Source organism: Oncorhynchus nerka, linkage group LG24, assembly GCF_034236695.1.
Source record: "Oncorhynchus nerka isolate Pitt River linkage group LG24, Oner_Uvic_2.0, whole genome shotgun sequence".
NCBI classification, from domain to species: domain Eukaryota; kingdom Metazoa; phylum Chordata; class Actinopteri; order Salmoniformes; family Salmonidae; genus Oncorhynchus; species Oncorhynchus nerka.
In genome coordinates this window covers 94,182,525-94,208,320 of record NC_088419.1, presented here as the reverse complement: position 1 = coordinate 94,208,320, position 25,796 = coordinate 94,182,525, and the positions used below count along the sequence as shown (strand labels likewise).

Sequence of the window (25,796 nt, the reverse complement as noted above, 5' to 3'; positions counted from 1 at the left end):
CAGAGCCACAGCTGTGTTCCGTTGTATTGAACAGCAGAGCCACAGCTGTGTTCCGTTGTATTGAACAGCAGAGCCACAGCTGTGTTCCGTTATTGAACAGCAGAGCCACAGCTGTGTTCCGTTGTATTGAACAGCAGAGCCACAGCTGTGTTCCGTTGTATTGAACAGCAGAGCCACAGCTGTGTTCCTTTGTATTGAACAGCAGAGCCACAGCTGTGTTCCGTTGTATTGAACAGCAGAGCCACAGCTGTGTTCCGTGTATTGAACAGCAGAGCCACAGCTGTGTTCCGTTGTATTGAACAGCAGAGCCACAGCAATACAAGTATTGGCATTACAGTTCTTCCTTCTCTTAATAATATTGTGCATCTCAAATGACACCCTATTCCCTATATAGTGCACTACTTTAGACCAGGACCCTATGGCACCCTATTCCCTATACACTGTAGAGCAGTACATAAGGAATTATAAACTAGGTGGTTTGAGCCCTGAATTTTGATTGGCTGAAAGCCATGGTATATCAGACCGTATACCAGAGTTATGACAAAACAATTAGTTTTACTGCCCTAATTACGACTGTAACCAGTTTATAATAGCAATTAGGCTCCTCGGGAGTTTGTGACATATGGCCAATATACCACGGCTAAGGGCTGTGTCCAGGCACTCCGCGTTGTGTCGTGCATAAGAACAGCCCTTAGCCGTGGTATATTGGCCATATACCACACCTCCTCGGGCCTTACTGCTTAACTATATAAGGAATAGGGTGCCCTTTGAGACATAACCTATAAGTGCTATGCCATTTCCTGCTCATACTGAGCATGCTCTGTAGGTTGGCTGGCCTCAGGCATGCTTCTTATCAAAAGCTACAGGTAGCAGTGTGTCAATCAATCAATTTGGTCTCTGTCACTACATTAATGGCTGGTAAATGAGCCCGTTAAACACCATGTCCCTAGGTATGCTATACTTCCTGAGACTCACATAAAGAAGGACAAGAAGAACCCTGCATGCCATGAAATAAGTGTCTATTGGGTATACTGACAGCTGTCCTGTACTCTTACAACTGTGAGTAGTGACTACTGGGTATACTGACAGCTGTCCTGTTCTCTTCCAACTGTGAGTAGTGACTACTGGACATACTGACAGCCGTCCTGTTCTCTTACAACTGTGAGTAGTGACTACTGGGCATACTGACAGCCGTCCTGTTCTCTTCCAACTGTGAGTAGTGACTACTGGGCATACTGAAGGCTGTCCTGTTCTCTTCCAACTGTGAGTAGTGACTACTGGGTATACTGACAGCTGTCCTGTTCTCTTCCAACTGTGAGTAGTGACTACTGGGTATACTGACAGCTGTCCTGTACTCTTCCAACTGTGAGTAGTGTCTACTGGGTATACTGACAGCTGTCCTGTACTCTTCCAACTGTGAGTAGTGTCTACTGGGTATACTGACAGCTGTCCTGTACTCTTCCCACTGTGAGTAGTGTCTACTGGGTATACTGACAGCTGTCCTGTTCTCTTCCAACTGTGAGTAGTGACTACTGGACATACTGACAGCCGTCCTGTTCTCTTACAACTGTGAGTAGTGACTACTGGGCATACTGACAGCCGTCCTGTTCTCTTCCAACTGTGAGTAGTGACTACTGGGCATACTGAAGGCTGTCCTGTTCTCTTCCAACTGTGAGTAGTGACTACTGGGTATACTGACAGCTGTCCTGTTCTCTTCCAACTGTGAGTAGTGACTACTGGGTATACTGACAGCTGTCTTGTACTCTTACAACTGTGAGTAGTGACTCCTGGGTATACTGACAGCTGTCCTGTTCTCTTACAACTGTGAGTAGTGACTACTGGGCATACTGACAGCTGTCCTGTACTCTTCCCACTGTGAGTAGTGACTACTGGGCACACTGACAGCTGTCCTGTACTCTTCCCACTGTGAGTAGTGACTACTGGGCACACTGACAGCTGTCCTGTACTCTTCCCACTGTGAGTAGTGACTACTGGGTATACTGACAGCTGTCCTGTTCTCTTCCAACTGTGAGTAGTGACTACTGGGTATACTGACAGCTGTCCTGTTCTCTTACAACTGTGAGTAGTGACTACTGGGCATACTGACAGCTGTCCTGTACTCTTCCCACTGTGAGTAGTGACTACTGGGCACACTGACAGCTGTCCTGTACTCTTCCCACTGTGAGTAGTGACTACTGGGCACACTGACAGCTGTCCTGTACTCTTCCCACTGTGAGTAGTGACTACTGGGTATACTGACAGCTGTCCTGTTCTCTTCCAACTGTGAGTAGTGACTACTGGGTATACTGACAGCTGTCTTGTACTCTTACAACTGTGAGTAGTGACTCCTGGGTATACTGACAGCTGTCCTGTTCTCTTACAACTGTGAGTAGTGACTACTGGGCATACTGACAGCTGTCCTGTACTCTTCCCACTGTGAGTAGTGACTACTGGGCACACTGACAGCTGTCCTGTACTCTTCCCACTGTGAGTAGTGTCTACTGGGTATACTGACAGCTGTCCTGTACTCTTCCAACTGTGAGTAGTGACTACTGGGCACACTGACAGCTGTCCTGTACTCTTCCCACTGTGAGTAGTGACTACTGGGCACACTGACAGCTGTCCTGTACTCTTCCCACTGTGAGTAGTGTCTACTGGGTATACTGACAGCTGTCCTGTACTCTTCCAACTGTGAGTAGTGACTACTGGGCATATTGACAGCTGTCCTGTACTCTTCCCACTGTGAGTAGTGACTACTGGGCACACTGACAGCTGTCCTGTACTCTTCCCACTGTGAGTAGTGACTACTGGGCACACTGACAGCTGTCCTGTACTCTTCCAACTGTGAGTAGTGACTACTGGGCATATTGACAGCTGTCCTGTACTCTTCCCACTGTGAGTGAAACATATAGCAGGGTAATAGCATAGTAAATACACAATACAACTGATGACCAACTTGTAAAAAAAAAAAAAAAGCACAAAACAGGCTCCTCAGTCATCATTCTGCTTCCCTGTTGTCTGGACTGGACCCACTACGATGACTAATGTTTGCTCGATACAAAACATCATTCTGCTTCCCTGTTGTCTGGACTGGACCCACTACGATGACTAATGTTTGCTCGATACAAAACATCATTCTGCTTCCCTGTTGTCTGGACTGGACCCACTACGATGACTAATGTTTGCTCGATACAAAACATCATTCTGCTTCCCTGTTGTCTGGACTGGACCCACTACGATGACTGATGTTTGCTCGATACAAAACATCATTCTGCTTCCCTGTTGTCTGGACTGGACCCACTACGATGACTGATGTTTGCTCGATACAAAACATCATTCTGCTTCCCTGTTGTCTGGACTGGAAACGATGACTAATGTTTGCTCGATACAAAACATCATTCTGCTTCCCTGTTGTCTGGACTGGACCCACTACGATGACTAATGTTTGCTCGATACAAAACATCATTCTGCTTCCCTGTTGTCTGGACTGGACCCACCCGATGACTAACTCGATACAAAACATCATTCTGCTTCCCTGTTGTCGATGACTCAATGTCTTGCTACGATGACTGATGTTTGCAAAACATCATTCTGCTTCCCTGTTGTCTGGACTGGACCCACTACGATGACTGATGTTTGCTCGATACAAAACATCATTCTGCTTCCTGTTGTCTGGACTGGACCCACTACGATGACTAATGTTTGCTCGATACAAAAACATCATTCTGCTTCCCTGTTGTCTGGACTGGACCCACTACGATGACTAATGTTTGCTCGATACAAAACATCATTCTGCTTCCCTGTTGTCTGGACTGGACCCACTACGATGACTAATGTTTGCTCGATACAAAACATCATTCTGCTTCCCTGTTGTCTCTGGACCCACTACGATGACTGGACCCACAAAACATCATTCTGCTTCCCTGTTGTCTGGACTGGATGACTAATGTGTTTGCTCGATACAAAACATCATTCTGCTTCCCTGTTGTCTGGACTGGACCCACTACGATGACTGATGTTTGCTCGATACAAAACATCATTCTGCTTCCTGTTGTCTGGACTGGACCCACTACGATGACTGATGTTTGCTCGATACAAAACATCATTCTGCTTCCTGTTGTCTGGACTGGACCCACTACGATGACTGATGTTTGCTCGATACAAAACATCATTCTGCTTCCTGTTGTCTGGACTGGACGATGACTGATGTTTGCTCGATACAAAACATCATTCTGCTTCCTGTTGTCTGGACTGGACCCACTACGATGACTGATGTTTGCTGGACGATACAAAACATCATTCTGCTTCCCTGTTGTCTGGACTGGACCCTACGATGACTGATGATACAAAACATCATTCTGCTTCCCTGTTGTCTGGACTGGACCCACTCGATGACTAATGTTTGCTCACAAAACATCATTCTGCTTCCCTGTTGTCTGGACTGGACCCACTGGACCCACTACGATGACTAATGTTTGCTCGATACAAAACATCATTCTGCTTCCCTGTTGTCTGGACTGGACCCACTACGATGACTAATGATGATACAAAACATCATTCTGCTTCCCTGTTGTCTGGACTGGACCCACTACGATGACTAATGTTTGCTCGATACAAAACATCATTCTGCTTCCCTGTTGTCTGGACTGGACCCACTACGATGACTGATGTTTGCTCGATACAAAACATCATTCTGCTTCCCTGTTGTCTGGACTGGACCCACTACGATGACTAATGTTTGCTCGATACAAAACATCATTCTGCTTCATCATTCTGTTGTCTGGACTGGACCCACTACGATGACTAATGTTTGCTCGATACAAAACATCATTCTGCTTCCCTGTTGTCTGGACTGGACCCACTCCCGATGACTAATGTTTGCTCGATACAAAACATCATTCTGCTTCCCTGTTGTCTCTGGACCCACTGATGACTAATGTTTGCTCGATACAAAACATCATTCTGCTTCCTGTTGTCTGGACTGGAATACGATGACTAATGTTTGCTCGATACAAAACATCATTCTGCTTCCCTGTTGTCTGGACTGGACCCACTACGATGACTAATGTTTGCTCGATACAAAACATCATTCTGCTTCCCTGTTGTCTGGACTGGACCCACTACGATGACTAATGTTTGCTCGATACAAAACATCATTCTGCTTCCCTGTTGTCTGGACTGGACCCACTACGATGACTAATGTTTGCTCGATACAAAACATCATTCTGCTTCCCTGTTGTCTGGACTGGACCCACTACGATGACTAATGTTTGCTCGATACAAAACATCATTCTGCTTCCCTGTTGTCTGGACTGGACCCACTACGATGACTAATGTTTGCTCGATACAAAACATCATTCTGCTTCCCTGTTGTCTGGACTGGACCCACTACGATGACTAATGTTTGCTCGATACAAAACATACAAAACATCATTCTGCGATACAAAACATCCTGCTTCCCTGTTGTCTGTCTGGACTGGACCCTGGACTGGACGATGACTAATGTTTGCTCGATACAAAACATCATTCTGCTTCCCTGTTGTCTGGACTGGACCCACTACGATGACTAATGTTTGCTCGATACAAAACATCATTCTGCTTCCCTGTTGTCTGGACTGGACCCACTATTCTGCTTCCCTGTTGATGACTAACTAATGTTTGCTCGATACAAAACATCATTCTGCTTCCCTGTTGTCTGGACTGGACCCACTACGATGACTAATGTTTGCTCGATACAAAACATACAGCCCATACATTTACCATTGATCACGATTCATTCACGTAGAGTAGCTGCAACACTGATGTATACATCCACGTGTACACAATGAGTGCTGTTGAACGGAAAAACAAAAAGGGACTAAAGACTCACATAATTGAACTTCACATGAGATGAACTAGAAAAGGAGCAATCGAAGAGGACGTGAGCGCCATATAATTTGCCGGATTCAATCTGGTTATTATACAGAAAATGTCTACAATGGAATATCAGTAGTATATTTCTATAGATAATGGATCATCCTGTGCTATCACTCGATAATATGTTTATAGTTTATAAAATGGCGTACGGTATATGAAAACTCATATTCATTGTCTTTAAGTGCATATACGCTCATATCGATCTCCGACAATTTTTGTTGTTGTTTTTTTTGGCTCTGTACTCCCAGCACTTTGGATGTGAAATGATAAATGACTATGAGGTCAAAGTGCAGGACTGTCAGCTTTAATATGAGGGTATTATCATCCATATCGGGCGAAATGTTTAGAAATTACAGCACTTTTTTCTTGGTTCATAGTCCCTCCGTTTTAGGGGACCAAAAGTATTGGGATAAATTCACTTTATGATTTCAAATCCAAGGTGCTGGAGTACAGAGCTAAAACAACAACAACAGCAAACGAAATGTCCACTGTACCAATAGGTTTGCAGCTCACTGTATATTAGCCTACTGTGTACATAAATAGATGATGATTAGCTAGACAAAAACAGCCACGTGATGAAGACAGAGTCACAAAATAGAACCCTAGTCCTTATGTAGTTGCACTACTTTTAACAAGAGCCCATAGGACTCTGGTCAAAAGTAGTGCACTACACAGGGAATATGGAATCATTTGGGACATGATGAAGTAGATCCAAAGCAACTGAGGGACTGCAGATATACTGTTTGACCAGAGGATATGTACAAATCCTTGTTCAGAAACCTTGTTTCTTGTCTTATCCCTAGAGCGCTACAAACAGCTCGTTTTCATTTTCCCTCGTTCTGTTCACGATGTAAGGGATCGGGATCGTTCTGTTCACGCACCCATCTGTTTCCCATCTCCCAGCTTTGAAGTATAATTCATTTCCATTATGTTCACAATCTCTCTCGAGCTTCTAAAATATTGTATCGTGAGTGAAATCGGGTTGCAAATAGCTCAGGTACAACACTTCAAAATCTATCTATGTGATGTTGATGGTTTAATTCAAGTAACATGTAGCTGTTATACTATAGCACATAGGAGATGACCCTGTATCAATTTGTCTAGTTTTTTTTTGGGGGGTTAGCACTATTCACAACTGACCACAGTAAGAAGGGCTAGGGGGTAGAGGTCATGGGTCATAGGTCATGTTATCAAAACTTAAAAGGTGCTGTGTGCAGAAGTTGCACTGTAACTACTTTAGAAATATAAATGTATTTGTAAATAAATACACGCAGAAATAAATAATCATGTTGTTAAATATTTAAATATATCCCCATATTAATACAAAGAAAAATCATTAGACTTTAGAGATGAATCAAGGTTAAATTTGGGAGGACGTAGCTACTGTAGGTACCTTTATAGCTACCATAGATACCTTCATAGTTACCATAGATGCCTTCATAGTTACTGTAGTTACTGTCAGAGCTACTGTAGATACCTTCATAGTTACTGTAAATACCTTCATAGTTACTGTAGATACCTTCATAGTTACTGTAGAGGCCTTCAGTTACTGTAGTTACCTTCAGAGCTACTGTAGATGCCTTCATAGCTACTGTAGATGCCTTCATAGTTACTGTAGATACCTTCAGAACTACTGTAAATACCTTCATAGCAACTGTAGATACCATCATAGCTACTGTAGATACCTTCATACATTCATAGTTACTGTAGATACCTTCATAGCTACTGTAGATACCTTCATAGCTACTGTAGATACCTTCATAGCTACTTAAAATACCTACAAAGTTACTGTAGATACCTTCATAGCTATTGTAGATACCTTCATTGCTACTGTAGATACCTTCATTGCTACTGTAGATACCTTCAGAGTTACTGTAGATACCTTCAGAGCTACTGTAGATACCTTCATAGTTACTGTAGATTCCTTCACAGCTACTTTGGGAAGTGCTTTTATCAGAACACCAGCATGAACATGTGGTCACTTGATCAATGCCAACCCTTCTCTCTTGTAGCCCAGCTGTAGGTGCATCCTCCCATGGCACCCTATTCCTTTTATAGCGCACTACTATTGACGAGAGCCCATAGGGTCCTGATCAAAAGTAGTGCACTATATGGGGAATAGGGTGCCACGTGGGATGTAAAGTGTGTGTGTTGACATCTCAGGACTTGGAGATTAAATTATGTCAAGACTCAGAAAGAGTTACTCTGTCCTGCCCAACAGAGCTGAGTTCATATGGAAAGAGAATAGGGACAAAAATAGTTTCTCTGTCCTGCCCAACAGAGCTGAGATCATATGAAAAGAGAATAGGGACAAAAATAGTTTCTCTGTCCTGCCCAACAGAGCTGAGATCATATGGAAAGAGAATAGGGACAAAAATAGTTTCTCTGTCCTGCCCAACAGAGCTGAGATCATATGGAAAGAGAATAGGGACAAAAAGAGTTTCTCTGTCCTGCCCAACAGAGCTGAACAGAGTCGAGCTGGTATGGAAAGAGAATAGGGACAGAAATAGTTACACTGTCCTGCCCAACAGAGCTGAACAGAGTTGAGCTGGTATGGAAAGAGAATAGGGACAAAAAGAGTTTCTCTGCCTGCCCAACAGAGCCTAGCTGGTATGGAAAGAGAATAGGGACAAAAAGAGTTTCTCTGTCCTGCCCAACAGAGCTGAACAGAGTTGAGCTGGTATGGAAAGAGAATAGGGACAGAAAGAGAAAAGTAAACAGAAGAGTTACATTAAACTTAACTGTCAATTGTAATTTTTTTCTGCCTTATATATTTGAGCAGAACTGCCGAAACCCTAGTTTGGTGAAAATGTGTTTACTATGAATACGAACCTGTTGTTGTTGTTTTTTTAACATTGTATGAGTAACAATAAGAGCAGCAATATAACCAAGACCACATATCTGGAGTCAACAGTAGTCTTATTTCCATGGTAATACTTCCATCTCTGTTTCTCGTCCCCTTAAGGTAAGCTGAGGTGCAGTAATGTAGTGATGTGAACAGCGCTGTTTCAGACAGAACCATTTACTGGCAACACTCCTGATTTTATTTTATTTTATTTTTCTCAAAGGAAATAAATGTGTGTTGTTTAATAATTGACGTGTTACTGCTGACTACCATACAGAGTACATCACAATGTAAGTCGATAAAATAAGGAACTGGTAGATGACTACCCATTACTCTGTTCCACCAGCTCCGAAAGGGAAGGACGAGGTTCAGGAAGCATCCCATATGGCACCCTATTCCCTATATAGGGCACTAGTTTTGACCCATATGGTACCCTATTCCCTATATAGGGCACTAGTTTTGACCCATATGGTACCCTATTCAGTGCACTAGTTTTGACCCATATGGTACCATATTCCCTATATAGTGCACTAGTTTTGACCCATATGGTACCCTATTCCCTATACAGTGCACTAGTTTTGACCCATATGGTACCCTATTCCCTATATAGGGAATAGGGTGCCATTTGGGCCAAAACTAGTGCACTGTATAGGGAATAGGGTGCCATTTGGGTCACAGCCTTGGAGAGGGGTTAACCAGATGATAAAGCCTACACAGACAGACAGCAGTACAGGCCTAACAGACACACAACGATGATGGAGGCCTCAGATACACAGGTGGTCAGCTTGTGATAAAGTGAGCGTGTGCAGAAGGAAGAAGAGCAGGTTACTAGTGTAGGATGGAAGGCGGGGCGGTGTGATAAGCATAGGAGTAATCAGGGATTTATGTACAGGTTAGTCTCTTTGCGTTCTAATGTTTTCTATCTTCTTTATAAGACGTGTTGTTGTTCGATTGTTTGTTTCACATCCTTCCTCTCCTTCTGGAGAGCTTTGATCTGGTGGAGACAAAAAAGGGGGGAAGAGAGAATATATTGTATATTGATTCAAAATTACCAACCATTTGGGTTTTCTTCATATTTACAGCATCGAAACATACTGCATAATAACATACAGTAAATAAAAGGTAAGGTTACTTGCGTAACCCCGGTTCTCTGATCACATGCGGGGGGGGTTTGCTAAGAACCGCCTACTCTTGGAAGTACCAATCAAATTTTTTTGTTTGAGACAGATAGGTAGAGACGCTCACTTCCATTAAAAGGAGCCACCCTCCCACCCTCATGGTTATTCTCAAGCATGCTTCTCTTCCTCAAGCTCTTGCAAGCATGGGGAATGCGGTGATACGTCTCACTCAGATTATCAGAGAACTGGGATTACGCAAGTTCTCTTTCAAATACTCTTGTTAAGATGTATCATGTAGGGATATGGCAAACACCATGATCGCAATAAATATTCTCTCCGAAGCCAGGGAAGTCCCAACGTAGCAACCCTCAGAAGAGTAAGCACCAAGGTGCAAAGACAACCCCACCCCCCAAGGAAAAACCTCATAACTAAGTGAGGGACAGCCCAGTACAAAGCTCCAGTCTCAGCATAATTAGACATGTCCCATGTGGTCACCTCCTGTGTAGTAGAGGGTCCTTCCTAAGATAAATACAATGGTTTTATCATTTTTTCGTTGTACTCCCTGACGAAGACCGTGCAGCCGAAACACGTCTGAGTTAAAAAAAAAAAAAAAACTTTGTTTCCATTGAACATGCCCTAATAAATAAAGGCATTTAAATGAATTATATGAAGAGTGCCTTGGTCCTCCTTTCCTTTTTTGATCCCCCATGAATCGTCAGGATACAGTCGAAAAGAGAAAGTCCAACTCGAGGGTGGTAGCCCAATGAGCGAAGAGTATGACAGCTTTGCACACACTGAACAACAACAGGGATGTCCTTCTAGGGGAAAAGCAACAGGGTAAAAAAAACATATTCTCCAAGGTGCGTCAATGGGAAAAAAGTCGACCCGGGATAAAAAAAACGAGGTTAGGTAATTAACCTGAAAAACACTGGTAGAGCACAGTCCACCGATACGCTAGGGACCACGGGGTAGTAGTAAAAGTGAAAGAAGGTGGAATATGACGTCTATGCGTTTTTCAGCGGCTAAAATCGAGGAGGTCCACTTTCATTCTTTGTCTGTTAAACTGGATGAGCTCAGCCAAAGGGCTCCTCCTTGCTCATGGTATGACCACAGCCTTGGATGGCACTACGGGAGGCCTGTAATCAGGTCTGTAATCATACAGATCTCCACCCAAGCATCTGGGTCTAGGGTGTCTGAGTCCAGCCGCTTCCTCCACTCCTCCAGTAACTCACCCTTGAAAACCAACAATAAAGAAGTCACGTTGAAGTGAGGCCTTTCCAGGGAGTGAATGAGGCCTTTCCAGGGCCTCATTCACTTTCCAAGTGAGGCCTAATGAGGCCTTTCCAGGGAGTGAAGCGCTGGTAATGTCACAAGGAGCTAGGGGCTGAGGTGGTGAGCCAGTGACGGTTCCACTGCGGGAGGGATGCCTAACCCAGATTCCTCCATATTGTGCATGTCCATGCAAGGGGGACTCTTAGCAAAAATCCTGTGGTTAATGGGTTTATCCCGAGAGCTCGTAGCTTCCCTTAGGCAAGCTGGTTGCTTTATCAGGGCTGTGTGGGCTGGAGTCTCTTCCCGTCGTACAGGTCCCTTGACGGGTCTTGAGCCCCTACAGAAGATGACCATTCGATGTGGAGTCTGGCCGTGGCTTACAGATATGATGGGAGCCCAAACTTCACTGGAAGAGGGGCAGCGCCAATGCTCTTAGGGCCGTCAGATCTGCGGGCTTGAGAGGGTCGGGAGCAAACAGAGTGCAGGAGTTGGGGTATGACGAACCATCTCAAGGACTTCCGTGAGATTGATCCCGTCGTCATCCCCTAACTCACCTTCACCACTACGTCCCCAGACATTGAGGGAAGGGAGTGGAGGCTAGTGGGGGGTTATCTAGCTAGCAGCTACCTCGTGGTGAAGGTATGCTGTGGCTAGCTCAGTGCTAGCTCAAGGAAACCGAATGACAGTTTGCCTTCAGAAAAAGGCACAGATGGCGCCGTGAAGGCAGAGAGGGTTGGTTTAGCTAACAAAACGGGTGAACGTATGCTAACTAGACTTTTTTTTTTAAAGAAGGGAGCTAGCAAAGCTACCATCTTGCAGGTAGGGTATGCTAGTGAGGTTAGCTTGCCTTTCAGCAAGCTAGACAACTTAGCCTTGCAGCGTGGGCTAACCGAGTCTCAATAACTAGCAGCAACGCTAGCTACCAAAGTAGAAAAAGTACAACAAAAAATATTCCGGTTAATACTGAACCTCTTAATTAACTCTGAAAACCTCGTCAGAAATATCCTTCACAGTTCGCTTTTGAGCAGGCAACGGGTATCCAGTCGATATGAGGAGAGCTAGAGTAGTGACACTCTTTGGGTGAGGAAGAGAAGCGAGAATAACCAGAGGGCGGTAGAGTGGCTTCTTTTATGGAAGTGAGTGTCTCACCTCATTCGCCACTCTACCTGTCTGTCTCCAACAGATGATTTGGATTGGTGCTTCCGAGACTAGGCGGTCTTTAGCGAAAGCCCACAATGTAATACATTGAAACACGTATTTGAAAGAAAACTCCTTTAAAGTTATAATTCAACTGGGATATAAAGTTTTACAATTACATTTTTAGTTATTACACTCTTTTCCAGAGCAACTTACAGTGAGTAAGTTGAACACATATGATCACTTCGATCACTATCATTGTAATTCAAACGTTCAAAATAGTCGCTATGAGCAAAACCAATGTTAGAAAGAGTGAAGGAGGTGGATGAGGTGAGTTTCCCTGCAAAACCCTTGGAGTACCTTAGTTGGTAGAAATGTGAAATACAAATGAAATACAAATTGAAATACAACCTTAGTGTATCATCCATGTTACCTGATGGATCCAGCCAGGAGAGGGTTAAAAGCATAGAGCCAGTCGTGCATCTCCTTGTCGTTGCTGGCTTGGAGCAGTATACCGCGGTGCTCAGTACACACAGCAAACGTGTTTGGAGTCTGTTGGGGAAACACGGAGAGGTACAGTAATGTTAAAACCAGCTAGAGCAGCTTACTATTGGGGGTAGGTAGGAAGAGAGAGGAGGAAAAACATAACATCCTCTGTGAGTCTTTTCAAATGCAGTACATATAAACTCAAGCAAAAAAAAAGAAATGTCCTCTCACTGTCAACTGCGTTTATTTTCAGCAAACTTAACATGTGTAAATATTTGTATGAACATAAGATTCAACAACTGAGACATAAACTGAACAAGTTCCACAGACATGTGACTAACAGAAATGGAATAATGTGTCCCTGAACAAAGGGTGGGTCAAAACCAAAAGTAACAGTCAGTATCTGGTGTGGCCACCAGCTGCATTAAGTACTGCAGTGCATCTCCTCCTCATGGACTGCACCAGATTTGCCAGTTCTTGCTGTGAGATGGTACCCCACTCTTCCACCAAGGCACCTGCAAGTTCTCTGACATTTCTGAGGGGAATGGCCCTAGCCCTCACCCTCCGATCCAACAGGTCCCTGGCGTGCTCAATGGGATTGATATCTGGGCCCTTCGCTGGCCATGGCAGAACACTGACATTCCTGTCTTGCTGGAAATCGCACAGAGAACAAGCAGTATGGCTGGTGGCATTGTCATGCTGGAGGGTAATGTCAGGATGAGCCTGCAGGAAGGGTACCACAGGAGGGAGGAGGATGTCTTCCCTGTAACGCACAGTGTTGGGAATGCCTGCAATGACAAGAAGCTCAGTCCGATGATGCTGTGACACACCGCCCCAGACCATGACGGATCCTCCACCTCCAAATCGTTCCCGCTCCAGAATACAGGCCTCGGTATAACGCTCATTCCTTCCACAATGAATTAATTCAATGATAAATGTGAATCCAACCATCACCCCTGGTGAGACAAAACCGAAGAGCACCTTTTGCAAGTCCTGTCTGGTCCAGCGATGGTGGGTTTGTGCCCAGAGGCGACGTTGTTGCCGGTGATGTCTGGTGAGGACCTGCAAGCCCTCAGTCCAGCCTCTCTCAGCCTATTGTGGTCAGTCTGAGCACTGATGGAGGGATTGTGCGTTCCTGGTGTAACACGGGCAGTTGTCGTTGCCATCCTGTACCTGTCCAGCAGGTGTGATGTTCGGATGTACCGATCCTGTGCAGGTGTGTTTACACGTGGTCTTCCACTGCGAGGACGATCAGCTGTCCTCAACCCTCCTTGCAGCATGCCTAAGGCATGTCCATGCAGATGGAGCAGGGACCCTTCTTTTGGTGTTTTCAGAGTCAGTAGAAAGGTCTCTTTAGTATCCTAAGTTCTCATAACTGACCTTATTTGCCTACCGTCTGTAAGCTGTTAGTGTCTTAACGACCGTTCCACAGGTGCATGTTCATTAAACAAACATGAGAAACAGTGTTTAAACCCTTTACAATGACGATCTGATGTTTGGGATTTTTACTAATTATCTTTGAAAGACAGGGTCCTGAAAAAGGGACGTTTTCTTTTTTGCTGAGTTTAGTTATATATTGGCACCCTTGTTTCTTTTAAAATGAGTTCAAATTGTAAAAAAATAATAATAATAATTGTACTCCAGATTTTTATTGTATTTTCAACATTACAGAACCAATTTTATTTTTGTAAATTTAATTTAATTTGACCATTTTAATATAAAATGACTGGAGCTAGTACTTGGTTGCACAGCCTTTGGCCAAGATAACTGCAGGTATGTCACGGTTGTTGTAAGAGACAGACCAAGGCACAGCATTTGTTGAATGTGAAGTGAAACTTCTTCAACCAAAACACTAAACAAGCAACACACCGTGACTACGTGGTGCAACAAGCAACAACAAACATCCCACAAACACAGGTGGGAAAAATGGCTACCTAAATATGATCCCCAATTAGAGGCAATGATTACCAGCTGCCTCTAATTGGGAACCATACAAAAAACCAACATAGAAATATTGAACTAGAACACCCTCTAGTTACCTGCTACACCATAGAGAACCAAGGACTCTATGGTAAGGGCGTGACAAGGTAAGCGTTTCTTGTACCATCAATGAGCTTCCTGCACCTTTCTACTGGCAATTTGCCTCACTTTTCAGCAGCAAATTGCGCCAATTATTCAATGTTTAAGGGGGTGCTCTCAACCAACTGCTGTTTTCAGCTCTTGCCAAAGATTACGGATGTGATTCATATCTCAACCCTTCGTTGGCCAATCCAGAACAGTCCGGCCTTTCTTCTTTTACCAGGGGGCTGCTTTTATGTGTGTTTAGGTTTGTTGTCCTGCTGGAAAATCCACAAACTTCAACAAACACACAGTGTCTGGACATTGGATTCCAAAACACCTTAATAATCGACTGATTTCATGATGTCTTGCACACGTTCAAGGTCCCCCACTTCCAGAGCCTAAATCCTTGGGAAAATGTTTTGTGGACTAATGAAACAAAATTAGAGCGTTTTGGCAATACAGATCAGTGCTATGTTTACAGACAACCAACTGAAGCATTCAATGAAAAGAACACACTACCTACACTCAAACATGGCCTTGCTGTCTCTGGTACTGAGGGCCTTTCGAAATGCGCAAGTCGTTACAAAATCTGCAGATTATCAGGTGTTTTGGAGTCCAATGTTTAAACCAGTGTCCAAAAATGAAGTCTTAATTGGGTCTTCCAGCAGGAAAACAACTCCAAACACCCATAAGGCAACACAGAGGTTCAAGAAGAGATGTTGGACTGTTCTGGATTGGCCAGTTAAGAGTCCATACTTGGAATCACATCAAAAACGTATGGTGAGATCTGAAAACAGCAGTTGATGAAGGGCGCTCCTCAAACATTGTGTTGTAAAAGGTGTCAGGTAATGGTGTGTAAAGGTGTCAAGTCAAGGTTTGTAAAGGTGCCGGATTAAGATGTGTAAAGGTGTCAAGTAAAGGTGTGTGAAGGTGTCAGCTAAAGGTATCAGGTAACGGGGTGTAAAGGTGCCAGGTAAAGGGTATCAGGTAACGGGGTGTAAAGGTGCCAGGTAAAGGTATCAGGTAACGGGGTGTAAAGGTGCCAGGTAAAGGTATCAGGTAACGGGGTGTAAAGGTGCCAGGTAAAGGTATCAGGTAACGGGGTGTAAAGGTGCCAGGTAAAGGTATCAGGTAACGGGGTGTAAAGGTGCCAGGTAAAGGTATCAGGTAACGGGGTGTAAAGGTGCCAGGTAAAGGGGTGTAAAGGTGCCAGGTAAAGGTATCAGGTAACGGGGTGTAAAGGTGCCAGCTAAAGGTATCAGGTAACGGGGTGTAAAGGTGTCAGCTAAAGGTATCAGGTAACGGGGTGTAAAGGTGCCAGGTAAAGGTATCAGGTAACGGGGTGTAAAGGTGCCAGGTAAAGGGGTGTAAAGGTGCCAGGTAAAGGTATCAGGTAACGGGGTGTAAAGGTGCCAGGTAGGGGTGTATCGACAGGTAAAAAGGTACTAACCTTGAGCATGGCCTGCTGGTCCTCGCTGTACTTGACATGGGCAGAGGAGAGGTTAAGGATGGCTCTCTCCACGCTGTCTCTCTCTGTATTGTAGATATAGACGTACGGACGTCTCACCACCACATAGCGCCTCACCCAGCCGTTGGTATGAGGCTCCAGGAAATGCAGGTAGCCCTTCTTTGACACAATGGGGCTGGTGGAAAGATCAAGATTGTTACTACACTTGTTCACTTTTCACACTACCACGTCGACCTGAACTGGCTCTGATATTTTATTTTACACATTGTTGTTTTCAAGATGCGAGCAGCAACTACATGGTGGATTGGTAACAAGGCCAGCTCAGTAGAGCTTGACACATGTTGGCTCAGTAGTGTGAAAAGCACTTTGATGAGGTAAATTCCACCAAGTCTTCTCAGCCATAAATCAATCAATCAATCAATCAATCAATCTCTGAAGCCCCCTCACCTGACCCGGATCTCTTGGATGTCTGGTACAAAACGGCGCGTCCTGGGTTTAACCTCCGGGGCGGCAACCCCACCAGGGGACTTCTTCACCTCTCCATCCCGCTGTGTGCAGTCAAGGTTGGGGCTGGCACAGCAGGAGCGAAGCTTGGTGGCTCTGGTTGGAGAGACGGAGGAAGAAAAGTTTTCCATGTGGGGATAGACCATAGAGATAGTTAGAGAACCCATCTTAGATTTCTGCCGAAGTCGTTGCCTCTCCTTGTTAGGGCGGTGCTCGGCGTTCGACCTCACCGGTCTTCTAGCCATCATTGATCCATTTTTCATTTTCCATTGGTTTTGTCTTGTCTTCCCACACACCTGTTTTCAATCCCATTCATTACCTGTTGTGTATTTAACCCTCTGTTTCCCCTCATGTCTTTGTCAGAGATTGTTTTATTGTCAGTGTTGTTTAGTTGTTGTGTTGGTGCTCGACGGGTCCTCGTACCCATGTTTGATCATGTCTGTACTGTTTAGTGTTATGGAGCATGTTCTGTGGACATTTATTAAAAGACTCCATTTACACTCCATTTTGACTCTCCTGCCCCTGACTTCCCTGCCACCTATTCACACGGTGCTGACACCCGTTTTAGCATGGATTTTAGCATTGAGCGATTCCACCTGTTTTAAAATGGATATTAGCATTGAGCGATTCCACCTGTTTTAGCATGGATATTAGCATTGAGCGATTCCACCTGTTTTAACATGGATATTAGCATTGAGCGATTCCACCTGTTTTAACATGGATATTAGCATTGAGCGATTCCACCCGTTTTAACAGGGATTTTAGCATTGAGCGATTCCACCTGTTTTAAAATGGATATTAGCATTGAGCGATTCCACCTGTTTTAGCATGGATATTAGCATTGAGCGATTCCACCTGTTTTAACATGGATATTAGCATTGAGCGATTCCACCCGTTTTAACATGGATATTAGCATTGAGCGATTCCACCCGTTTTAACAGGGATTTTAGCATTGAGCGATTCCACCTGTTTTAACAGGGATTTTAGCATTGAGCGATTCCACCCGTTTTAACAGGGATTTTAGCATTGAGTGATTCCACCCATTTTAGCATAGATATTGGCATTGAGCGATTCCACCTGTTTTAACATGGATATTAGCATTGAGCGATTCCACCTGTTTTAACATGGATATTAGCATTGAGCGATTCCACCGGTTTTAACATGGATATTAGCATTGAGCGATTCCACCCGTTTTAGCATAGATATTGGCATTGAGCGATTCCACCCGTTTTAGCATGGATATTAGCATTGAGCGATTCCACCCGTTTTAGCATGGATATTAGCATTGAGCGATTCCACCCGTTTTAGCATGGATATTAGCATTGAGCGATTCCACCCGTTTTAGCATGGATATTAGCATTGAGCGATTCCACCCGTTTTAGCATGGATATTAGCATTGAGCGATTCCACCCGTTTTAGCATGGATATTAGCATTGAGCGATTCCACCCGTTTTAGCATGGATCGTAGCATTGAGCGATTCCACCCGTTTTAAGTGGTCAACTGGGTGGGGATTCATATGGGGTTGGGAGTAATCAGCCAATGATCAGAGCATTGCCTTCTTTCAATTAGGCGCAGTAGTTTGTAAATGTCTTTAAGGTGTTTCACCGCCATCTAGTGGCCAAAATGCATTAATAACAGGTACCAGTAGGTGTCAGTGATGGCTGGATTAAATGGGGTGGAGGGGCTCATAACAGGTACCAGTAGGTGTCAGTGATGGTCGGTTTAAATGGGGAGGAGGGGCTCATAACAGGTACCAGTAGGTGTCAGTGATGGTCGGTTTAAATGGGGAGGAGGGGCTCATAACAGGTACCAGTAGGTGTCAGTGATGGTCGGTTTAAATGGGGAGGAGGGGCTCATAACAGGTACCAGTAGGTGTCAGTGATGGTCGGTTTAAATGGGGAGGAGGGGCTCATAACAGGTACCAGTAGGTGTCATGGTGATGGGGAGGAGGGGCTCATAACAGGTTTAAATGGGGTTTAAATGGGGGAGGGGCTCATAACAGGTACCAGTAGGTGTCAGTGATGGCTGGATTAAATGGGGAGGAGGGGCTCATAACAGGTACCAGTAGGTGTAAGTGATGGTCGGTTTAAATGGGGAGGAGGGGCTCATAACAGGTACCAGTAGGTGTCAGTGATTGTCGGTTTAAATGGGGAGGAGGGGCTCATAACAGGTACCAGTAGGTGTCAGTGATGGCTGGATTAAATGGGGAGGAGGGGCTCATAACAGGTACCAGTAGGTGTCAGTGATGGCTGGATTAAATGGGGAGGAGGGGCTCATAAGAGGTACCAGTAGGTGTCAGTGATGGCTGGATTAAATGGGGAGGAGGGGCTCATAACAGGTACCAGTAGGTGTCAGTGATGGCTGGATTAAATGGGGAGGAGGGGCTCATAACAGGTACCAGTAGGTGTCAGTGATGGTCGGTTTAAATGGGGAGGAGGGGCTCATAACAGGTACCAGTAGGTGTCAGTGATGGTCGGTTTAAATGGGGAGGAGGGGCTCATAACAGGTACCAGTAGGTGTCAGTGAGGGATGGATTAAATGGGGAGGAGGGGCTCATAACAGGTACCAGTAGGTGTCAGTGATGGCTGGATTAAATGGGGAGGAGGGGCTCATAACAGGTACCAGTAGGTGTCAGTGATGGCTGGATTAAATGGGGAGGAGGGACTCATAACAGGTACCAGTAGGTGTCAGTGATGGATGGATTAAATGGGGAGGAGGGGCTCATACCATAATCTCAGAAACCCAGAACTAAAATCGAATAATTGTGTCAGATGCTGGATTATGTTCTGGGAAGATGTTGGAGATAAGATATTAACCAGACTCTCCAAGTCTCTACCCTTCACTAAACGGAAACTCTCAGCAAAATCATGAGCCGAATGTTCCTCGTTCATCCTCGCATCCCAAAATCATCTCTATGTGACGTGAAACTATCCACAAGAAATGGGTCTTACCGCAGCAGCCCTGAGTCTGTTAGTGTCTGAGTCTGTTAGTGTCTGAGTCCGTTCGTGTCTGAGTCCGTTCGTGTCCGAGTCCGTTCGTGTCCGAGTCCGTTCGTGTCCGAGTCCGTTCGTGTCCGAGTCCGTTCGTGTCCGAGTCCGTTAGTGTCCGAGTCCGCTAGTGTCCGAGTCCGCTAGTGTCCGAGTCCGCTAGTGTCCGAGTTTGCTAGTGTCTGAGTCTGTTAGTGTCGGAGTCTGCTAGTGTCTGAGTCTGTTAGTGACGTGTGTAATGGTAGCAGAAGTGTGATATTACTGACCTGAGTGTTTCAGTCTTGGGGTAGCATCCCTCCACCAATGACGGGCACGTCGAGGAGGGGGTGAGGGTGTTGAGGGCCGTGGCAGAGGTTGACTCCCTCAGCAGAGTCACTGACATTTCAGACAGCTGGAAACACACATACACACACACACACACACACACACACACACACACACACACACACACACACACACACACACACACACACACACACACAACATGTCAAAATGCACACACACAAACACACAAACACACACACACACACACACACACACACACGTAAACACAAACACACAGCATGTCAAAACACTGTCTGGAAAAAAGTTCACTGAGACAAACGAACACGTCATATCGCCACTCGTAGTTTCCTCACATCAAAGTAACTTCAAACCGGATACATACATGAAAACCCATCATCGTAAAAAGTGACAGGAAGTCTACCTTGCTTTCACTGGCGCTGACACACACGTGGCTGTACTCTCTGTTGAAGGAGTGGGCGAGCAGCCGTAGACACTGGTGAGTGATGGAGACAAATAAAGCTCTAAGTCTCAGAGCAAATGGGCTTCACAAAAACAACAACAACCTCAGAATGGTTACCTAAGGAGAAGGCTTAAGTGAGCCACTGACCATATTTAAAAGGGACAATCAAGCATAGCCACAGGAAGTAGGGGTGCTGGGGGGGTGCTACAAGAAGTAGGGGTGCTGGGGGTGCTACAGGAAGTAGGGGTGCTGGGGGGTGCTACAGGAAGTAGGGGTGCTGGGGGGTGCTACAGGAAGTAGGGGTGCTGGGGGGGTGCTGGGGGTGCTACAGGAAGTAGGGGTTCTGGGGGGGTGCTACAGGAAGTAGGGGTGCTGGGGGGTGCTGCGGCTGATAAATTGAAATAATTTTGCCCCAAAATTGAATTACTGCTGTCTGAACAGACATAAATAAAACAAGAAAGTGTAATTTAGCCACAAAGGATAAATAGCATCGAAGTAGGTTTTACAATTGGGAAGGACACAATCTGGGCAGCACACACACCTAATACAGAACAGCTCGTTCCATTGTGGCCATAGATATAATCCAGAGAAGGAATTTGGAACTTCTAACCCTGGTAATTTGACTGTTAAACTCATGGGTACACTAGCAATGGCTGCCAGTCCTGACTTGAACGGGAACAACCAGTCCTGACTCTTATGGGAACAGCCATCTATGGATTACATTTCTATGGTTGGTTATGTCAGTTTGCCTTTTTACAAATGTCAAAATAAAATCCCAAGAAAATCGTAGGTCTGGGAGGGGGTTTGGGTTTGGAAAGCCTACTGCTGAAAAGAGAAGCCTAATCTGACTGTGGAAGCTAGCCATTTTTTTCCCCCACAACAACTTCTGAGCGATTCTGAGCGAACAGCACTGTTTTTCAAAGTAACTGGTCTTCAGCTATTGTCACAAAACACATCACCCATGCTTCATCACAGGCTGAGTCGGTATCACTGTTTACTCTGTAGCCTGTACTGTACATATACAATACCAGTCAGAACTTTGGACACACCAACTCATTCAAGGGTTTTTTCTGCATTTCTAGCCACCCTTTGCCTTGATGACAGCTTTGCACACTCCTGGTAACTTTCGACAGGTTCTGTATATGATCCAACAGACCATCAGTCTGTCTAAGGGCTATTTGACCAAGAAGGAGAGAGATGGAGTGCTGCATCAGATGACCTGGCCCCCACAATCACCCGACCTCAACCCAATTGAGATGGTTTGGGATAAGTTGGACCGCAGAGTGAAGGAAAAGCAGCCAAAAAGTGCTCAGCATATGTGGGAACTCCTTGAAGACTGTTGGAAAAGTATTCTAGGTGAAGCTGGTTGAGAGAATGCCAAGAGTGTGCAAAGTTGTCATCAAGGCAAAATGTGGCTACTTTGAAGAATCTCAAATATAAAATATATTTTGATTTAATTAACACTTTTTTGGGTACTACATGATTCCATATGTGTTATTTCATAGTTTTGATGTCTTCACTATTATTCTACAATATAGAAAATAGTTAAAATTTAAATTAAAAAATGGAATGAGTAAGTGTGTCCAAACTTTTGACTGGTACTGTGTATATATATACAGTATAGGCGTACAGAGGCCCATTATCAGCAACCATCACTCCTGTGTTCCAATGGCACGTGTTGTTAGCTAATACAAGTCTATCATTTTAAAAGGCTAATTGATCATTAGAAAACTACTTTGCAATTATGTTAGCACAGCTGAAAACTGTTGTCCTGATTAAAGAAGCAATAAAACTGTCCTTCTTTAGACTAGTTGAGTATCTGGAGCATCAGCATTTGTGAGTTCGAATACAAGCTCAAAATGGCCAGAAACAAAGACCTTTCTTCTGAAACTCGTCTGTCTATTCGTGTTCTGACAAATGAAGGCTATTCCATGTGAGAAATTGCCAAGAAACTGAAGATCTCGTACAACACTGTGTACTACTCCCTTCACAGAACAACGCAAACTGGCTCTAACCAGAATAGAAAGAGGAGTGGGAGGCCCTGGTGCACAACTGAGCAAGAGGACAAGTACATTAGAGTGTCTAATTTGAGAAACAGACGCCTCACAAGTCCTCAACTGGTAGCTTCATTAAATAGTACCCGCAAAACACCAGTCTCAACGTCAACCATGAAGAGGTGACTCTGGGTTGCTGGCCTGTCTGTGTTCTTTTGCCCATCTTTTTATTGGCCAGTCTGAGATATGGCTTTTTACTTTGCAACTCTGTCAGTAAGAGTGTCCACGAGTCTTTGAATGAAGAGATGAAGATTAAACTGTCCAAATCAAATGTCCAATCAGTTGAATTTACCACAGGAGGACAACCAATCAAGTTGTAGAAACATATCAAGGATGATCAATGGAAAAAGGATGCACCTGAGTTCAATTTTGAGTCTCATAGCAAAGGGCTATTTTGGTTTTTAATTTGTAATAAATCTGAAAACTTTTGAGTGTAGATTGATGAGGGGGGAAAAAACGATGTAATTAACTTTAGAATAAGACTGTAACCTGCATTTGGCCACTTATGTGGTATTGACAAATATTCTGCTAATTTCTTTTATCATGTAAATGATGTAGAAGTGCATGAAATGTGTTTATAAAATGTTTATAAAAATCCCCATGTGTGGAAATCCCCCAAAAACGTGTTCGCTCAACTGTATGCCACTACACAAATGTGATTATAGATACAGGCAATGTAAGTCAAAACATCTTCCCCCGGCCCAGCCTAAGCAAGAACGGGAATATTTTAAAGTAACAAGGTTACAACTAAATTCCAACACGTTTTCTTTTAAAGAAGAGACTCTGACCTTAGCGACTAGCTCCCTCTGCCTCTCGTTGGGGGCGTCAGCTGTGGGGCTGAGACTGAGGTCCTGGGCGTGGCCCTCGGAAGGCTGAGGGGACTCACTCTGCTCCACAGACACACAGGATAGCAACTCTTCCTGACCCAGCAGCAGGGTGGACTCTAGCTTCTCCCTCAGGAGCAGGTAGTGTCTCGTCTTCTCCACCTGAATGAAAAAGATAACCGTAACTAACTAAGTAACTAACTATCTAACTATATCTAACCCTCAGGAGCAGGTAGTGTCTCGTCTACCTCATGATGAACGGAACAGATAAACACTAACTAATTAACTAAGTAAGTAACTAAATAACTAACTAACCCTTTTCACCTAGAACACATTAAACCGGATGAACATACACCACAACAGTACAGTACATGAATGTACACATACAGTACATGAATGTACACATACAGTACATGAATGTACACATACAGTACATGGTTCAGAAGTAGCCTTCAACCATTCACCCGTGTATTAAACGAAAGTCTGTCGTCTACACTCTGGGGAGGGGGGGGGTGTAGTAGGGTATAGGTGTAGTAGGGTGTATGTGTAGTAGGGTGTAGTAGGATATAGGTGTAGTAGGGTGTATGTATAGTAGGGTGTAGTAGGATATAGGTGTAGTAGGGTATAGGTGTAGTAGGGTGTATGTATAGTAGGGTGTAGTAGGGTGTAGTAGGGTATAGGTGTAGTAGGGTGTATGTATAGTAGGGTGTAGTAGGATATAGGTGTAGTAGGGTATAGGTGTAGTAGGGTGTATGTATAGTAGGGTGTAGTAGGGTATAGGTGTAGTAGGGTATAGGTGTAGTAGGATATACAGTAGGTGTAGTAGGGTGTATGTATAGTAGGGTGTAGTAGGGTGCAGTAGGGCATAGGTGTAATATGGTGTAGTAGTGTATAGGTGTAGTAGGGTGTATGTATAGTAGGGTGTAGTAGCGTATAGGTGTAGTAGGGTATAGGTGTAGTAGGGTGTATGTATAGTAGGGTGTAGTAGGATATAGGTGTAGTAGGGTATAGGTGTAGTAGGGTGTATGTATAGTAGGGTGTAGTAGGGTATAGGTGTAGTAGGGTATAGGTGTAGTAGGATATACAGTAGGTGTAGTAGGGTGTATGTATAGTAGGTTGTAGTAAGGTATAGGTGTTGTAGGGTGTAGGTGAAGTAGGGTGTAAGGTATGGGGTTGTAGTAGGTTATAGGTGTAGTAGGGCATAAGTGTAGTAGGTTGTAGTTGTAGTAGGGTGTAGTGGGGTGTAGTAGGGTATAGGTGTAGTAGGGCGTTTGTATAGTAGGGTGTAGTAGGGTATAGGTGTAGTAGGGTATAGGTGTAGTAGGGTATAGGTGTAGTAGGGTTTAGTAGGCTATATGTGTAGTAGGGTGTAGCAGTTTATATGTGTTGTAGGGTATAGGTGTAGTAGGGTATAGATGTAGTAGGGTGTGGGTATAGGTGTAGTAGGGTATAAGTGTAGTAGGGTGTGGGTATAGGTGTAGTAGGGTATATATGTAGTAGGGTGTGGGTATAGGTGTAGTAGGGTATAAGTGTAGTAGGGTGTAGGTATAGGTGTAGTAGGGTATAGGTGTAGTAGGGTGTGGGTATAGGTGTAGTAGGGTATAGGTGTAGTAGGGTATAGGTGTAGTAGGGTATAGGTGTAGTAGCGTATAGGTGTAGTAGGGTATAGGTGTAGTAGGGTATAGGTGTAGTAGGGTGTGGGTATAGGTGTAGTAGGGTATAGGTGTAGTAGGGTATAGGTGTAGTAGCGTATAGGTGCAGTATGGTGTGGGTATAGGTGTAGCAGGGTATAGGTGTAGTAGGGTGTACGGTATGGGGTAGTAGGATGTAGCAGTTCATAAGTGTAGTAGGGTATAGGTGTAGTAGGGCATAGGTGTAGTAGGGCATAGGTGTTGTAGGGTGTAGTAGGATGTAGTAGGTTATAGGTATAGAAGGGTGTAGTAGGGTGTAGTAGGGTGTAGTAGGGTATAGGTGTAGTAGATAGTTGGTGTAGTATAGTGTAGGTATAGAAAGGTGTAGGGTAAATGTTTAGTAGGGTATAGTTGTAGTAGGTTATTGAGTGTAGGTGTAGTGTATAGGTGTAGGGTATAAGATATAGGGTGTAGGGTGTAGGTGTAGTAGGGTATAGGTGTAGTAGGGTGTAAGGTATGGGGTAGTAGGATGTAGCAGTTCATAGGTGTAGTAGGGTATAGGTGTAGTAGGGTATAGGTGTAGTAGGGTATAGGTGTAGTAGGGTATATGTGTAGTAGGGTGCAGTAGGGCATAGGTGTAGTAGGGTGTAGTAGGGTATAGGTGTAGTAGGGTGTAGTAGGGTATAGGTGTAGTAGGGTATAGGTGTAGTAGGGTATAGGTGTAGTAGGGCATAGGTGTAGTAGGGT

The 25,796-nt window shown here is 44.4% G+C and overlaps 1 protein-coding gene across 1 annotated transcript in view; it reads right to left on the bottom strand.

Annotated features, from left to right (window-relative positions):
- Positions 1-8,715: 8,715 nt before the first annotated feature.
- kif1aa (kinesin family member 1Aa) overlaps positions 8,716-25,796 on the bottom strand; it is a 219,331-nt gene continuing 202,250 nt past the window's right edge. Inside the window, 7 exon segments of the mRNA XM_065009343.1 lie at positions 8,716-9,755; positions 12,722-12,840; positions 16,286-16,478; positions 16,751-16,903; positions 20,062-20,186; positions 20,502-20,573; positions 23,383-23,580. Coding sequence (XP_064865415.1) covers positions 9,722-9,755; positions 12,722-12,840; positions 16,286-16,478; positions 16,751-16,903; positions 20,062-20,186; positions 20,502-20,573; positions 23,383-23,580 — 894 coding nt within the window. The 3' untranslated portion in view covers positions 8,716-9,721.